The 16221-nt window shown below is 37.5% G+C and overlaps 1 protein-coding gene across 4 annotated transcripts in view; it reads right to left on the minus strand.

Annotated features, from left to right (window-relative positions):
* The window catches only part of ARNTL2 (aryl hydrocarbon receptor nuclear translocator like 2), a 106713-nt gene that overhangs the window by 13645 nt on the left and 76847 nt on the right, over positions 1-16221 (minus strand). For all 4 annotated transcript variants that reach the window (XM_044228518.1, XM_044228519.1, XM_044228517.1 and 1 more), the window contains 5 exons: positions 7322-7562; positions 6859-6965; positions 6552-6702; positions 5561-5619; positions 4719-4827 (listed from right to left, as the gene is read on the minus strand). In XM_044228518.1, the coding sequence (XP_044084453.1) occupies positions 4719-4827; positions 5561-5619; positions 6552-6702; positions 6859-6965; positions 7322-7562 (667 nt within the window). The remainder of the gene's footprint in view (positions 1-4718; positions 4828-5560; positions 5620-6551; positions 6703-6858; positions 6966-7321; positions 7563-16221) is intronic.

Genomic DNA, 16221 nt, shown 5'->3' on the forward strand with positions numbered 1-16221 from the left:
ATTCCTTTCTCTTAATTTTTTCCATATCTTTTATGCATTTTTGGCTTGTGGTTACCATGAGTTTCATATATAACATATAACATCCAAAGTATATAGCAGTCTGTATTCAGCTGATGGTCTCCTAAGTTCAACAGTCTAAAGGCACTACATTGTTACTCCCCCTTCACGTTATTATAGGGCAGCATATTTTACATCTTTTAATTCTGTGTATCCCTTGACTAATTTTTGTTGATATAATTGATTTTACTACTTTCATTTTTTAACCATCATACTAGCTTTATAAGTATAAGGTTGACCTACTACCTTTACTGTGTATATTTTGTAATCAGTGGAATTTCTTCCTTTTGTCATTTTCTTATGGCCTTTTCTTTTTTTTTTTTTTTTTTTTTAATTTTATTTATTTGACAGAGAGAGATCACAAGTAGGCAGAGAGGTAGGCAGAGAGAGAGAGGAGGAGGAAGCAGGCTCCCTGCCGAGCAGAGAGCCCGATGCGGGACTCGATCCCAGGACCCTGAGATCATGACCTGAGCCGAAGGCAGCGGCTTAACCCACTGAGCCACCCAGGCGCCCGCTTATGGCCTTTTCTGATTAAAGAATTCTCTTCAAGATTTCATCTAAGGTCAGTTTAGTGGTGGTGAAATCTTTTAACTTGTGTTTGGGAAACTCTTTACCTCTCCTTAATTCTTTTTTTTTTTTTTTTTTTTAAAGGATTTTATTATTTATTTGACACACACGGAGAAAGAGAGTGATCACAAGCAGGAGGAGTGGCAGGGGGAAAGGGAGAAGCAGGCTCCTGGCCAAGCAGGGAGCCCGATGCAGGGCTCAAATCCCAGGACCCCAAGATCACAACCTGAGCTGAAGGCAGATGCTTAACAACTGAGCCACCCAGGTGCCCCTACCTCTCCTTAATTCTTAATGATAATCTTGGTGGGTGAAATATTCTTAGTTGTATGGTTTTTTTCCTTGCAGCATTTGAACATATCATTTGGCCAACACTTGAACATGTCATTTGGCCTGCAAATTTTCTGCTAAAAAACCAGCTGTTAGCCTTATGGAGTTTACTTTATATATTTCTAGTTGCTTCTCTCTTCCTGCTTTTAAAATCTTCTCTTAATAATAATTTAAATATCAAAAACTGTCATGGTGTGGACTTCTTGGGTTTATCTTGTTATCTGTTTCCTTCCCCAGGTTAGGGAAGATTTTAGCAGTATTCCTCAAATAAGTTTTCTGCCCTCTTCTCCCTCTTCTCCTTCAGACATCCTTATGATGCAAATGTTTATTCACTTGATGTTGTCCAAGAGATTCCTTAACCTGTTCTCATTTAAATTTTTTTTTTTCTTTCTCCTATTTAGCTTGGGTGCTTTCCATTACCTTGTCTTCAAAATTAGGGATATGTTCCTCTGCATATGCTACTTTATTATTGATTCCCTGTATTTTATTTTTCATTTCTGTCATTGTATTCTTTAATTCTGATTATTTTGATATTTTCTATTAATTTATTAAACTTCTCACTAAGTTTATCCACTCTTCTTTCTAGTCCAGTGAGCATCTTTTTGACCATTACTTTGAACTCTTGATCAGATAGATTGGGTATCTCCATTTACTTTTTTCTCCATGGTTTTGCCTTGTTGTTTGGTTTGGTGCATATTTCTGTCTTCTCATTTTGATCAACTTATTGTTTTTGTTTCCATGAATTAGGTGGAATAGCTACTTCTAAACCTAAAGGAAGGGGCTTGTGTATGGTTGTTCCCTGTGTAGACTAAGAGCCTGGTAATTTTGTTGACTGGATGGATAGAGGTAGGGTTAGTCTGGTTGGGGATCCCAGGGCACTTTGTGCTAGGGCTGTGGTGGTGGGAGAGCTGGAGCCGAAGAGGTCATGGGCCAGCATAGCTCCGGGGCTCTTTGCACTGAGGGTGCCCTGACAGAATAGCACAGAGACGCAGTACATGCTGGGGGCTCCTGTCAAAGGGTAGCCTGGCAGAGTGGCTGGAAACAAGGCAGGGTTGGGCCTGAGGGTTTTGGGACACTGGAAACAGGACACGCTGATAAAGTGTTTGGAGCTAATGCAGCATGAACCACGTGGTCCCAGAATGCTCTGCACCAGGAGTGCCCTAGCAAGTCATGTGGAACTGAAGTGGTTCAGGCCCGGAGAGTTCTGGTACTCTGCATCTGTGTCACCTTTCGAAGACAGCTGAAGCTGTACTGAGCTCTGACCAGATGTGTCCTAGTGTCCTACTATATGCTATACTGGGACCATCTTGGTTGGATAGCAGCGTTCATGTAGGCTGGGGCGTGGGGCTCAGTGAAGGAATAGGCCAGCTAGAATGTGCATATAGGACCCTGCTCTCATCCACACTCTCAGGGTAGAGGCGGAATATAAACTGTGGCAGCCAGCCCCTCTGACCTGGACAGTGATCCAGCAGCTCCCTTGAGATATTTTGACAGAGTTCCAAGCTGGTTCCTGTATATTCTGTTTGATCTTCTAAAACCTCGCTTTTTTGTATGTGCCCCATGGTAGACTTATCCGCTCATAATCCCTCAGTACTATTTTTTCCCACTGCTACTTACAGTGTCAAGGGTGGGGATTCCCTTTTTCCGTTTGTTACAGTGTCTGTATTTCTTACTATTCTTTATGTAGTCTCTATTCCTTCACTTGTACAGAAGCTCTTCAGTCAGCCTTTAGTTCTTCAGGAGAAACTGCTCTATAAATAGGTGTAGATTTGGGGTGTCTGTGGCAGAGATGAATTCAGGGTCTTCTTATGTCACCATCTTGGAAGGGAATCTCTTCCTTATGATTTTTCTCAATATTTTCTTTGTCTAGCTTACTTTATTGTAAGAATACAGTATACTATATATATATGTTATTTATATACATACTATATATATGTATATAAATTACATATATATATATATATATATATATAACACACAAAATATGTGTTTACTTACTGTTTATGTTCTTGGTAAGACTTCTAGTCAACAGTAGCCTATTAGTAGTTAATTTGGGGGAAGTTGAAAGTTATATGCAGATTTTTGACTGGGGAGGTGGTTGATATCCCCAATCCCAATGTTGTTTAAGGGTAAGGGTCAGCTGTATAGGGGGCATCTGGATGGCTCAGTTGGTTAAGCGACTGCCTTAGGCTCAGGTTATGATCCCGGAGTCCTGGGATCGAGTCCCACATTGGGCTCCCTGCTTAACAGGGAGCCTGCTTCTCCCTCTGACCCTCCCTCTTCTCATGCTCTCTTTCTCCCATCTTCTCTCTCTCTCTCAAATAAATAAATTCTTTAAAAAAAAAAAAAAAAAAAAAAGGGTCAGCTCTATATATTTGTAACTGTGAATGGGGTTGAGCAATCATTTTCTTTTTGTTGTTGTTGTTGTTTGTTTTCTTTTTAAATTTAGTTGGTTAACATACAGTGCAATATCGGCTTCTGGGGTAGAATTCAGTGATTCATTATTTACACACAACACCCAGTGAGGGTTGAGCAATTGTTGAAGATTCTTGACCATTTATGATTTTTTTCTATTCTATTCTCCAACTTTTTTATTGAGCTGTTTTTAAAAATTACTTAATAACTTTATGCTCTATATAAAGTTTAAAATAAGTTAATAAAATTAAAATTTATTTATAAAGCTTAAATAGCTTAATTACTATTTATTATACTATAAAACTTCATATAGTAAGATATATTAAGTCCATTTTATCACATGAAACACACATTTTTCACATTTTATTATTCTTTTACCTTTGTCATGATGGTTATTGGCTTAAGTTTTGAGTTTTTAATATAACTTATCTACTTTTTTCTTTGTGAATTCCAGATTTTGTGTGATGTTTAGAAAGGACTTTCTAAACTAAGATTATAAAAAACTCATATTTCTGTCCTTGAAATAGTTCTATAGTTTTTAAATTTTACTTTGAACTCTCTGGCTTATCTGAAATTTATTTTAATGTACAGAATAAAATTGGTGTTCAGCTTTTTTCCCCCAAACAGTTAAAGTTATTATAATGCTTGTAATTGTTTAATCCATTTCCGCTCATTGATTTGAAATGCCACTTTTACCGTATAATAAATTCCTCTATGTGGGATTTTGTTTTTTGTTGGTTGGTTGGTTGGTTGGTTGGTTTTTTTAGTCATTACATTTATTTTAGTCATTACAATAGGGAAATCTTAAATTCCTATTGTGTTTGAGACTATTTCTGAAATCTATTCTTTCCCATTTAATCTGTGGGTTGTGTGTGCTGAAATGTTTTAGTGACTGTCACTTTATAATATATTTGAATATTTGTTAGGGTTAACTCATTCTATTAATTTTAGTTTTTAGAATTTTCCTCAATATGGTTAGTATCATTTGTTGGATTCTAAAAAACAAATGCAAGATGCCTTTTTGACAGGATTCACACTGAATTCATAGATGAGCTTAACAAATATTGACATCGTTATAGTACGGAGTCTTCCCATTAAAAAACAATAATCCAGAAAGCTATTCAAGTCATCTTTTATGAACCTTTGGAGCACTAACAATTTGTTTTCATAGAGTTCTGGATGCTTCTGAAGTTCATATCTAAATACTTACTTTTTTTGTTGCTACTGTAAAAATGATCTCTTTCATTATCTTATTGAATTAGTTACTGTTTGTATATGGGAAACTTACTGATTTTTGAATATTGGTTTTATAAATACAATAATTCACTTGTGAAAATATTTGAAAACATCACCTCTGGAAATCCAGGACTTCATTTACAATATCTGTCCCAATACTCCCAGCACCAAGTACTATTCCAGTAGACATTCCAGGCACACTAATACAAGACTGTTTAGAGGATTCTAAAAAATAACCAAAGGAAAAATTCAAAATGAAGACTCTAAAAATATATATATAACTTTAAAAAAATATTTTTTATTTCAACTCCAATATACTTCCTATTTCTTTCTTTGAAAGAAATAGTCATGCTTGTATTATAAACATAACTCCTGATGGTTTAAGATGCATATGAAGAATGATAGGAATCAACGATGTAGAACATCATTGAGGGTATAATCATAATCCATAACCCTTGGGTATGGATATTTCCTTCCCATTTTAATTTCCACACTAAAGTGAGAGCAATACAGCTTCATTTTTTAATATTCCTTAATATTTCTACTTTTATTTATACAAGTAATTTGTTAAAATATTCTCTTGGTGGATAAGCAAGATAAACAAAACTCCCCCTTACTGTTTTCCGTTGATTTACCCAACAGGTATGTATTGAGTAACACAAACTGCAGGGAACTTCTAGGGATAGATAATGGATAAAATACCATTCCTACTCTTGAACTCAGTCTAGTGGCAGGCCAGCTGAATAAACAACTAATTGCAAAAAGATGTAAGATTATAATGGAAGTGTGGTCAAAGTATTCTAGAAATTCTGAAGAGGATAACTTAAACCCTAGAAGTCTTTGCAATTTTATCTTGAAATGTTAGAACATAATAGAAGATAGAAAAAATAGAAGATAGAAGAAAATGGTAACAATAACAGTCTAGTAATAAATCTCCATCATTTAAAACTAAGCTTACCTTCTGATGATTGAGAGCTACAAGGAAGTAATGACACTTCTTTCATCTCATTATGTCCCCTAGAATTAAGAGACATTGTAGGTAATTTTTTTTAATTGCAGGAAAATTTTAAAGCCACTACATTATAACTCTGTGTACTTATCAATTCTTGGCCTTTTTGTTTTATATATACACATTGTTAATGTCACAACCAGGGATCAAGGCACTGATGTGCTACGTACCTGGGCATTTACCCAATGCCCCATTACATTGTGAATTACACTTTCTCACGGTTACAAACTCTCAGTTTGTATGTTAATGATAACAGGCAAGGATTATCCAAATGAATAACAGGGGATACTGCTAGAGATACCAAGCTTTGGGGGCCTTTTTAAAAAACTATAGTAGATCAGGAAATAGGATTGGTTTGCTGCAACCTTACAACAATTACAAAGAAAAACCTTACAGAAAGATAATACTTAGAATGGGCTCTGTTAGTTTATGAAGCAAATCAGGAAAAGTTGGCTGTTCTTCCAGGCTGGCTGACACAGCCATAGCCGGGCTTGGCAAGTAATACTTAGACTGGATTTCTGCTTCGCCCCAGCCAAATACTCCCACACAATCCATCACATGTGGTACCTCAGGCTTAGAAGATGTGCATGCAAAAATAACATGTGGGACAAAATGATTTCTTACAATGATCGACAGTTTTAAGTTACAGCTACATCATTTTGTGACAGGACAAGACAAGGGCATGAAGGACAAGAAGAAAGAGCTTGAGTGAATGCATTTACTGTCACCTTTTATACCAAGCAAAAAGACAGTTATTACAAAAGGGAAAACTTTCAGCTTAATTCTAAGAAGTAACACCAGTGAACAAATGAATTACAAAAATATATATACTCGTTATAAAGCCAGATGATCATACAACTTTAATGGTTTAGCAAGATGAGAAAAGACACTCATTTGAAGTTAACACAAAGGTCTTAACAACATAAAAAAGATTACTTACAAAACTAAAGTGTTGACAGACACAATGTATTCCAGTTCTTTGGTCCAAGGATTTGTGAAACTAAACCACTGGCTTTTTAAAGTGACAAAAGAACCATCTTTCTTTCTGAACTTGTATAAATCTGTAAATATTTTCTCTTTACTCTGTAGAACTTAACAAGAAAAGATAATAATCAGCATAATGGGTTACCACGATATAAATCAATCCCCTGAGGATTAATTCAAGTTTCAGATCTATCACAGAAATGAGAAAAGAGTTGAAGCTATAATTAAAAAGTACCCCCAAAATTAGCCCATTAGATGCATACCTGCCTTGTGCTTGTCAGTCAAATTACTATGGTCATCTTGATGAAAATATTCATAGCAAGAAGTTCCCAAAAGCTCCTGAGGCAGATATCCTAAAATTGCTGTCGCCCTGGTTTCAAAGTTGAAAATAAACTTCAGATCGGTGAATGTAATCCCTTCCAGAATACTGTAGGCCCATATATGGTTGGCATAGTAGGAATGTGGACAGGGGGATGAGTAACTGATAAGCATCACTGGGATCCCTTTGGCTGCCCTAGACCCAGACTAGAGGTACAACACAGAATGGACACCCACCCAGTCCAGAGTATGCTCTTCTCCTATTCAATAAAACAGACTATGCTCCGTTTCTGCACACCAGGCCAAAAAATATTATTCCAAGTTTTATCCAGCAGTGCTACTAGGCACATCTTTAATAGCCTTACATATCTCATTGAACTCTAATCATTATGGTATATAAATGTTCACCTTTGGTCCACATAGACAAATTTTCCATTCGTTGCAAACCGGGTTATAAATTCAGTTGGTTTCACTTTAATCTCTCCACTGTTCTGTGGGACAATATATGGATGTAATCTCCCAATGGCAACAAGGCAGGTAAAATTACTACAGTCTTTCTTCTTGTCCCTTTCTTCTTCCATTCCAACAATATTTGGAGGCCAGCTTCTCAAGTAACCAGTGCAGTGGATAGTACAGAATTTTCTATGATCTAATTCAAGAGTTTGAAAAAAGAAAATTTGAGTAATTGTGAATCAACTCTTAAATTTCTTTGACATTTATAATAGTTATAATTGTGCTATAAAGCATTCTTTAAGCATGCTAAAATATGAAAGGGGGAAGGTATTGCATTGAAAAGAAGTCATCAATTTCATTTAACAACCTTATTCTTAATGGATTATTTTTCTCATAAACTAAATTATACATGCTACAATAAAAAGTTAAAAGATTAATTTAGGTTTCAATAGGCCTAGGGCTTAATATATCTCCAAGCCAGTTTTTTTTAATTACAGTAATTCATATTTGTTAGAAAAATTTAAAATTTAAGTATCCTTGCTTTAAGCCACAAAGATACTATTTTTAGCTTTGTAACTTTTTGGTATAATGCATATCTAAAATTCATAAAGATTCTTGAATTTCTCATGTTAGCACTTATAATGGGTAATAGATATCTATGGTTATAATCAATTTATAAGAATATTTAGAGAACATTTGGAGAAATTTATGAAAGGTATAAAAATAAAATTTGATATAAATTTTACTTTTCAGAAAACTCCAAGCAATTAACTCATAGGAAAAGCTTGTCACACAGGCCCAATCAAAATAATGAAAGACTGGAAATAATCCATATGCTCAAATGTCAGGAAATTCTTAAAACAGTGAGATACAACACAGGCATAAAATGTTGGAAGTATACAGATTACGGCAATCCACACACACACAAAAGCTGACGTAAGGGTTTAATAGGGTCAAAGAGAAGGGGGGAAAAGCTTGGTAAAAATTATGGGAAACAGTGGTTTATGGTAAGATTTAGAGAAGATGAGAACATTCATTATTTTAAACCAGCACTGTTTGGTAAGACTGTTATTACAACAAATCTTTAAAAAAAAAAAGGAACAGAAGGTGATATGGGCTATATTACAAGACAGAAACTGGTAGTAGTTATAGCAAAGACTTGGAGAACACTTTGTGTGCCATGTTGTTTTAAGGGCTTTAAATGTATAATTAATTGATCTTAATAGTCCTGTGAAGTGTTCTTATTATCCGCACCACTGTCTCAGGAAACCGAGAGTTAATGCCAAAGTCATAGCTGCAAGGGCGGAGCTGTGAGTGCTTGGTCTTGGAAGGGGTCCAGACAGGAGTTGTCTGGGTGATGGTGGCGGTGGGGGGGGGGGGGATAAAAAAGTGTTTGAGTCAGAGGGGACAGCCAGTGTAAACCCAGAGCCAAGAGAGGGTCACATGAGGCTGAAGCCATAGTCTGTGATGGGGAAGTGGCTTGAGAATAAAGCAGAGAACAGATAGGTTATCTCTTCTAACCATGCATAGGACATTGCACTCATCACTTAACAGACATCTCCCGCTCCATGGTCCACAGATGCCTTAAATTATGTCATTATCTCCTCCAATCCCAAGCCGTATGTATATGTTTATTGGCACCATAATCAACCCTGGTAGTTAAATGAGAAAACCGGGAGTCCTACCAGGTTCCTTTCTTTACAACATCCAAGATACCTTAAGGGAATTAAAAGTGGGATAAATGGTAAATACAAGGTTTTCATTTCTATTAAAACTAGATAGTCATAAGTCAAAAGGCTTATACACTGAGTTTGGCATTTCTGATGGCACTTGCTTGCAAACTTACAAATAAATGATACTGACTAAAAATATTCTTTTCAATTAAAAATGTAGATTAAAAAATTTTCACATTCATATGGAATCTCATCACACAGAACCTAGCATTTTACTTTGATTCTTCTCTAATAACAGGGTTGCTGACCAAATTTCCAAATTAGTCTGTCCCACAGTTCTTACTGTGAACATTTATTCAATTGGCAGATTCTTAGTTGGGATTATGTACTTCTACCCATTGCAATCCATTTGATAATCATTTTAGGCTTTTTTTAAATCCCATAAAATACCGCTTATCTCAAGAATTCTTAGGGGCACGTGGGTGGCTCAGTCTTAGGTTAAGCATTCAACTTTTTTTTTTTTTTTAAGATTTTATTCATTTATTTGACAGACAGAGATCACAAGCAGGCAGGGAGGCAGGCAGAGAGGCAGGCAGAGAGAGAGAGGAGGAAGCAGGCTCCCCGCTCAGCAGAGAGACCCATGCGGGACTCGATCCCAGGACCCTGAGATCATGACCTGAGCCGAAGGCAGCGGCTTAACCCACTGAGCCACCCAGGCGCCCCTAAGCATTCAACTCTTAATTTCAGCTCAGGTCAAGATCTCAGGATAGTGAGATCAAGCCCTGTTTCAAGCACCACACTCAGCCAGGAGTCTGCTTAAAAATTCTCTCCCTAGGTCCCTCCCTCTGCTCACATGCTCTCTCCCTGAAATAAATAAATCATCGTAAAAAAAGAATTCTTTAGATTTTTACCTAAATATTGGGGTCATGGCCCCAATCCTTACCAAACTGTTTACATCAGCTCCACAGGGTAGATTCAAGTATAACTTACACCGTGATTTTTGGAAAGAGGGAATTTTTTTTTTTTTTGGAAAGAGGGAAAAATTTATGTTAACCCAAACACAGCCTTCGTTTATAGGATATCTTCTTAAAATCCCTCACGAAATATTTCTTCAGGTGGAGGGCTAGGTCTCTCAATTTGGTATCTTGCTTGAATTCTCACAGAAGCAGAACTGAGACAGGGATTCAGATCCACAAACACATTTGAGAGAGCATCCCAAGAATACTAGTAGGGAAGTGGGGTGAGACAGGAAAGGGAAGGAAGCTGATAAAGGGTATGTTGTCCAGGAAGTTGCCACTTTGGAAAATCAGTGTTCTCTCTGGGTAGGGTGCATTCTGGGAAAAATTGTAGACCAAGAGCCTCAGATACTCATCTACCAGCTCCCTTCAGGCAGTGGTTGAGGGGTGCTCACAGGGAGCACTGATTCCCAAGGACTTGAGGTCTGCCCCTAGCTAATGTAGGCAGTCTCTGAAGAAGAGAGAAAGTCTAGCAGCGGCATGGAGGTTGGACATTGGAAACAAGGTTATATAACCTTCAAGTGGTAGGTGCTAAGAGAATAGGTCATAGTGCACTGACAGCATCTTCCACACTTGCACAGGGAGCCAAAGAGATTCTGGGTGTAGTGCTCTATTACTGATAATCTTATTAAGATGTCTGGGAGACACCCAAGATATTTGGCAGTAGTCCTCCATCTTTCATCAGCCCTTGATTTCACAAGTAGATACACATGACTAATTGTGTCCCTATCTTAGAAACTTTCCCTACCTTAGAAACTTTTTCAAAGTTTGAATCGCTAACATTCATATTAGAATCATGACAGAAATAATGCTTTTAATGTCAATCCTGCTTATTAAAAAAAAACTTTTTATTGTGGGAAATTTCAAACATACACAATCAGAACAGTATAATGAAACCCCACTTGAGTGATTCGTGGCCAATCTTGAGAAATGGCTTTTCCATACTTTGTAAGTTTGGTTTTGATTTGCCTAAAAAAGAGCTGCTTTCTAGTTTCTTTTAAATTTAAGTGTAAGTAAAACAAACCTATGGAGATAAGAGGTGAGTGGTTGCCAGGGGTGGTGGCAGTGGGGAGAGGAATAGGCAGAGCACAGTGGATTTTAGTGCAGGGAGACCACTTTGTAGGTTATAAGGTAGATACGTGTATTATACATTTGTCTAAACCCACAGAATGTACAACACCAAGAGTGAACCCTAAGACAAACTTTGGGCTCTGGGTGATGATGATGATGTGTCAATGTGGGTTCATCCTTGGTAACAAATGTACTATTTTGGTGGGAGATGTTGGTAATGGGGGAGGCTCTGCATTCATGGGGCAGAGGTAAATGGGAAATCTCTGTCCCTCTCAATTTCATTGTAGACCTTAACCTACTCTAAAAAAAAAAAAAAAAAAAGTCTTAAAAATAATTGAAAATTTTAAATGTAACTGCCATGACACAGTAAACAAGAAAACGCCTTTACTAACTATGAGCTTTCCTCATTAAAAGGGAGTCGTCTTAAAACATAATCCTATTGGCTAATTATTACTGGAAAGACCATGTAGGAGCAACTCTATGTAAAATACAATTGTTTCACTCGATACTCTCCTTGGCTAAAGTAGAACACAGGTGATCTCATGTGTGGGAACCCATCCATGTGGCCAATCAGGGTTCAATTTTGCAGTTACCTCATCCTGCCCCAGCTGTCTGTCTACCTGTATGTCTACAGGCTGTTGTCTTCTAACCCAGCACTGCAAGGAAAGGCCACCCTGATTGTCAACACATGCCCTTTCCATTCCTTCAGAAACACTAGCCACATGCCTTTGGCACAGAGCTCTGGAGTATAAAGGGAATATTTGGTGCAAGTGCCTGGGAAGATTAAAAATTCTTTTTCGGAAAGATATTTGACTGACTGCAGGCATCTGTGTGGCCCAGCTTGGTGTGGGAGTGAACATCCGTGTGTGGGCAGGAATACGTTCCTTCCACAGAAGCCAGCCCCCTTGCTGGGTGTCTGCTGCAGAAATCATCCAGAATGGGTCTCTTTCATTAGTAACCTTTTGGCTCCTAGGAAGCTGCTTTAGTAGGTGGTATAGCATAGTGGAAAGAATACAGATTTTAAAGCCATGTTCCTGATTCTGCCACTTTCTATGTGACTTTAGACAAATTACATAAGCTGCTGCTGCTTTTTTTTTTTTTTTTTTTTTTTTTTGGCTTCTGTTTCTTCAGGTACAAAATAAGGACAGTTTACTCAGGATTGTTATTCAGATTAAATTAGGTATTTACTCAAAGTGCTTGGCATATGGGTTTTAAATAATCACTGATTTTCTTGCCCAGAAAGCAAATTTTATTTTGTTTTCCTTCTTTTCTTTCTGAGCCACAAAAAAAAAAAGGGCTTCCATTTATTGAGTGCCTACTGGGAGCCAAGCATTGCATCAGCCACATGTAATCCTAACTCCCATGAGAGGGTATTATTATTATACCCATTGTATCAGTCTGCTAGGGTTGTGATAACAAAATACACAGACTGGGCTTAAACAAGAGAAATTTATTTTCTACTTATTTCTGGAGGCAAAAGTGTTGGCAGTTTTGGTGTCTCTGAGGTCTCCCTCTTTGGCTTGTAGATAGATGGCTGACTTCTCACTGTCCCCACATGACCTCTTCTTTGTGTGTGTGCATCCCTAGTTTCTCATTGTCTTCTTCTTCCTTTAAGATTTATTTGAGAGAGAGAGGGTGAGCGAGAACAAGAACGAGCAAGGGGGAGGGGCAGGGGAGAGGGAGGATCCCAAGCAAACTCCCCATGAGTGCAGAGCCCAACACCAGGCTCAGTCCCAGGACCCCAAGATGATGACCTGAGCTGAAACCAAGAGAGGCTTAAGTGACTGAGCCCCCATGCCCCCCTCTTTCCCTCCTTATGAGAAGACCAGTCACACTGGATTAGGGCTCTACTCTATGACCTCATTTGACCTTAATTATCTCTTTAAAGGCCCTGTCTCTAAAGGGCATCACATTGGGAGTTAGGGTTTCAACATGTGAATTTGGGGGAAACATGATTCAGTCCATAACATCCATTTTCCATATATTGAGAGGAATTTGCTTCTCGTTGCACAATTGTTAAGCAGCAGACATGATGTTAAAACCTTATTGAGGGGAGCCTGGGTGGTTTAGTTGGTTAAGCATCTCCCTTTGGCACAGGTCATCAGGTCTTGATCCTTCCCTGCCATTCCTCTCCACCCTGGCTTCTTCCTCTGCACACCCCCCCCCATTCATGCTCACTCTCTCTCAAATAACATCTTAAAACAAAACAAAACAAAACAAAAAACATCCTATCAAATTCAGAGTCCAGACCCCTTCTACTCTGTCCTAAAATCTGACCAGCAGCATGACTTATTGTGAGGCAAAGCCTAATATGAGAACTTGGAACGCTAGAGACTTAAAAATGTGACAGTTCCTTTAGCTCATCATGAAATTCATCTATGAATTAGCTTTAATTTACCACTTGAAATATATTTTTCCAGTAAGGTTACCAATATTTAAAAAGGAAAAAAATCTTTGCCTCTTCTGTAGATTTCTAACTTACAATATAAAGATTCCATTTAGAAACCATGCAGGAAGACTAAAGTGTGATTATTACATCCTTCAAAAATCCTGCTTGGTTTTATGACTAGACACATGTGTTTTTGCTTATGATTCAGTATTTACAAAATACTATAACGGTACAATGCAGTTCATGGAGGACATCTTACTTTCCCTTTTGTATCTTTGCAAAAGGGTTAAAAGATTGGACACAAAGTATCATTCTTCTTAGATTATTATTAGTGACATACTTGAGCTCCATTATTTAAGAGAAATCCTCCAAGAATGTATGTATTCAGTCAAGCGCGGCCCTAGAATTCCACAAAAGCTGAAATTTAAAAAATCTAAGGTGACAGAAGAACCTAGACGAGATAGTGCCCCCCACCGATCTGTGACTTGTAGTTCCATATTGCAAGCCAAATTATAACATGCCTATTTAATAAATGTAGATGTAGTCAACAAGACCCAGATTCCTTTAGTCCCCACTGCAGACGGATCCCTTCCAGATTTACTTCTCATGAGAATCATGTCAGAGAAAATGATGAGTTGATGGCTGTCTTAACTAACGAGGGCTCCCATAACACCGTGTCCCAGACTGGGTGGCTTGAACTACAGATTATTTCCTCACAGTCCTGGAGCCTAGAATTCTGAGATCAGGATGACTACATAGTTGAGTTCTGGTGAGAGCTGTCATCCTGGCTAGTAGACCGTGACCACCTCACTATGTGAGATAATATCTCTCTCCTATCTCTTATTATAAGGGCACTAATGACCTCGTGAGGGCCCTGCTCTGACAACCAAAACTTTTTGGGATCAGATATTTTAAAATGCTTAAATTGCTTTTTGGGTGAAACAAAAACATCATAATGTAGATTAATTCACTGGATTAATTGTTCTTATGAATCTGAGAGCAATTATGTGGTCAATCTAGAAAAAAGACAAGAGGATGGTCACTTAGGCCTTCTATAAATGTCTAGAATGTGTCAGGCATCACAGAAACAAATGAAACTCTTATTCTAATGTGGGATGCAAATACAATAAATAAATAAATAAATAATTCTGATACAGTGCAGCAAAGACCTCAGGATTATTAATAGGTTACCTACCAAAAATGGGTAGCTGGGACTTAACCCAGCAGAGAGAAGGATGTTAGGGAAGATATCCTGGAAGGAAGTGTTGCCTGTGTTCTAATGGTTCTGGATCTGCCAGTAGGCTTTCATTCTCCATTCCTTCCAGCAGAATGGCCTCGTGCTGCTGCTGGTATCCTGTTTTGGAGATCTAAGCCTGGTAAACCCCCTGGGCCATCTCAGTTCGTGCCTGGGACCTCACAGACTCCATCTTCCCTTCCATAATGGCTCTCTCAATTCAGGATTAAATGTTTGCTATGGTGAAACAAGTCATCAAGCTGCCCTCTTAAATCTTTCATGTTACCATTGATCGTACTGTAGAGTCTGCCTTGTTGGGAAACAGATCATTTGAAATATTTCTTAAGGTTCTCCCAGCTAGTCTACATGTTTTGGCTCTCCTGTGGTGTTAATGTGAGGTCTTAACTGGGGGGAACATACTCAGGGTGTCTAATTTGGTATTTTATAATCTACTGCAGTGATGGAAATTGTCACTTAGCTCCCAATAGACCTAATACAACACAGAACATTCTTCCTTACTATCTTGGCGGGGGTGGGAGACATTCTACTAAAAATCCAGAAATGTTCCTAGGGGCATCTCTGAGGTTCATTTGTTATTTTTCTAATCTCTAGAGCAATGGTCTTCAAACATTTTTTATTTTGCATGCTATAAAAAAATGTAAGCACCCTTCATGGGCCTATATTTTCTCTATCAATTCTTATACAAATATGTGTATTACAAAACACAAAACTAAAATTAAAAAGAGAAAAAAGCTGAAAACATTTTAAAAATAAATTTTATTAATCGCAAAACTTGTTTAAAAATTATACATCTTGTTTAATGAGCTATTAAATATGCTTTATTATTTTTAAACACCATGTTTTAACACATTGTGAAACCGTGGTTGGAAGGTCTGGTTCTAAATCTAACTTGTTCTATTTTTTCTTCATAGCACTTATTACCATCGCAAAATTTTGTTCTATTCATTGTTTTGGTCCCAGCATATGGAACAGTGTTTGGCCCATAGTGTATAGTTAATAAGTATTTATTGAAAAAAATTCTTTTTGGACACATTACCATATAATGGTGTGTTCTTGTGTATCCCTTCCCTCTTCACATTCAGTGGCTTCCTATTGGGAAATGTGTGACTACTTTTGCCACAGAACTCAGCACAGCTACAAAGCAGGCTTGAGTTATTGTTTATTTTCTTTCCTGGTAGTCTACATCTATGAAAATGATGGCCAAAATATTAATAATGAAGATTAAACTTAAAAGCATGTTGTACCTATAGTTGTTATATGGTAAATAGCACCAAAATTGAGCAAATAGTTATCTAATATGAAAAAAATAATCATTTCAGCAAAGTCCCTAATATTTAAAAAATGAGTCAAGTTCTGACAATGAGTCTTCATGATGTCACTTGCCTCTTGCTAATGTAAAGGACAAATGTCAACCAACATTCATACAAAACTACACTCAGAGCTGGTTGTTA

The sequence above is a fragment of the Neovison vison genome, chromosome 12 (assembly GCF_020171115.1).
Source record: "Neovison vison isolate M4711 chromosome 12, ASM_NN_V1, whole genome shotgun sequence".
NCBI classification, from domain to species: domain Eukaryota; kingdom Metazoa; phylum Chordata; class Mammalia; order Carnivora; family Mustelidae; genus Neogale; species Neogale vison.